This window comes from Lathyrus oleraceus, chromosome 3, assembly GCF_024323335.1.
Source record: "Lathyrus oleraceus cultivar Zhongwan6 chromosome 3, CAAS_Psat_ZW6_1.0, whole genome shotgun sequence".
NCBI lineage: Eukaryota > Viridiplantae > Streptophyta > Magnoliopsida > Fabales > Fabaceae > Lathyrus > Lathyrus oleraceus.
The window spans coordinates 92,954,144-92,956,415 of record NC_066581.1 but is presented as its reverse complement, the minus strand read 5'-3'; the positions used below and the strand labels follow the sequence as shown (position 1 = coordinate 92,956,415).

Below are 2,272 nucleotides of genomic sequence, written 5' to 3'. Positions count from 1 at the left end.
AGGCATCAAAACATATGAAATCAAATAATGAAGCATCCTATCGCTTACCGACAATTTTTTTGAAAATAAGAGGACCCGCGAAGAGGAAAGATTTTTCTTACTCAGAAAGGCTTGTTGTGAAACACGACAGGTATGGAAAAAATAATCCATTTTTCTATAACCTTCCCATTCCGGGGTAAATCCATGAAGAAAATATTGACCCTTATATGGCAGTCCCAAACAATTTCCAAATACTTCTACATCCATAACAATATCAGTATTCTTAACCCTAGAAGTTAAGACAACTCTATCACCGGGAACAATAACCAAGTTTGCATAGAAATCCTTAACCAAATCCGGATAATAATTTCCACAATCAAAGACCATAGAATACACTCATTGACGTCTTAACAGTTCCGGAAAATCAAAACTATGAGAAGGAAAATAGGAAAGGTTACCATATTTTACTGGCATAAGTGACCGATTCCGGAAGTCAAAAGTAAGTCTCCTGGATTTGAGGGATGGAGAATGTTGAGTAGCTTCCTGATGTTATGAGCTACCTTCATCAAATTGAGTCTTGCCTTTATCTTTCCTTGATGGAGCCATGGAAACTTAAAAGTAGGGTTTTTGAGTTATAGTGGAGTTTGGGGAAGAGAGAGTGGAACAATGGAGAGTATTGAAAGTGGGGTTTTAATGGGGTTTTAGGTTATGGTGATAAGTGTGAGAGAAGAGCTTTGAAGATTTATGATAAATGAAGAGTGAGATGGGAAAGTGATAAGGTAAGAGTAAATAAAATCTGAATGAAAATCCACTTATCCAAAGGCATTTATTTAATTTAAAAAAATATGGAACGTACAGTGGTAATCGATTACTCGATGAGGTGTAATCGGTTACACCATAAAACAGAAGCAAAAACATGTTACGAAACATGGGTGTAATCAATTACACCTTAAGTGATAACCGATTACATCAAAAATAGAGGCAAATATAACATATACATCCAGGGATGTAATCGATTACACCAAATGTGGTAATCAATTACCTCAAGGAAAAAAACAGTACTTTCACTAAGATCACCATGCAATGAATTTTGGCAAACTACTAATTACACATGCTTTAACATATCCTTAGGCAACTTTATGCGAGAGAAACACGTAATATAAACATTGTAAAGATACACAAAATTCAATTTTTCTTCAAACTCATGTAAGAGAACACATATATATTCCAAAGAAAAAGATATTGGGTAAAAGAAGAGTGCATATTTGAATTTGAATTGATGTGTTTTTGACGAGTTATATATCACACTCATCTAGAATCCCAAGTTCCCTTCAAATTTTGTAAAACGGTTCTCATGCCAAAGGTTTTGTGAAGATGTCGGCAAGTTGATTATGAGTATCCATAAATGTGACTTCGACATCTCCTTAAAGCACGTGGTCACGAAGAAAGTGATGTTGAATGTCAATATGTCTGGTTCTTGAGTGCATGACCAGATTCTTTGTAATGTTTATCGCACTTGTGTTGTCACAACGGAGAGGAATGCATCCAAGATCGAGTCTGTAGTCACGAAGTTATTGCTTAAGCCAAAGTATTTGAGCATAATAGCTACCTGCTGCTATGTATTCCTCTTCGTCCGTGCTAAGAGCAACACATGCTTGTTTCTTGCAAGCCCATGATACTAATGCATTTCCAAGGATGTGACATGCACCACTAGTACTTTTTTGATCAATTTTACTTCCTGCATAATCAGCATCAGAATAACCAACTAAATTGCAAATACTACCTTTAGGATACCATAGGCCGATATTTGTTGTTCCCTTGAGATACTTCATGATCCTCTTAACAGCGGTGAGATGTGATTCTTTTGGATTGGCTTGAAAACGAGCACAAAGACACACACTGAACATAATATCAGGACGACTTGCCGTCAAATAGAGTAAGGAACCAATCACAACTCGATACTTTGTTATGTCAATTGAAACACCTGATTCATCTTGATCAACATAATATCCGGATCCCATTGGAGTAGACATTTCCTTGTAACTATCCATGTCGAATCTTTTCAACAACTCTTTGTAGTACTTTGATTGGTTGATGAAGATGCCATCCTTTAGTTGCTTAATTTGAAGTCCAAGAAAATAGTTCATCTTACCCATCATGGACATCTCGAATTCTCATTGCATCATCGATGAAAATTCTTCACACATTTCTTTGTTTGTTGAGCCGAATATGATGTCGTCTACGTAGACTTGAACCAATAAAGTGTTACCTTTTATTTTCTTAATAAATAAGG

The 2,272-nt window shown here is 35.9% G+C and overlaps 1 protein-coding gene across 1 annotated transcript; it reads right to left on the bottom strand.

The window, feature by feature from the left end:
* Positions 1 to 1,550: 1,550 nt before the first annotated feature.
* On the bottom strand, positions 1,551 to 2,030 carry LOC127129862 (secreted RxLR effector protein 161-like). The gene has a single exon (XM_051058977.1). It carries the CDS (start codon positions 2,028 to 2,030, stop codon positions 1,551 to 1,553), a length of 480 nt encoding a protein of 159 aa, XP_050914934.1.
* Positions 2,031 to 2,272: the final 242 nt, after the last annotated feature.

Excerpts from the sequence above, each read along its gene's own strand:
- LOC127129862 (XM_051058977.1), bottom strand. The coding sequence starts at position 2,030 with ATGGATAGTTACAAGGAAATGTCTACTCCAATGGGATCCGGATATTAT.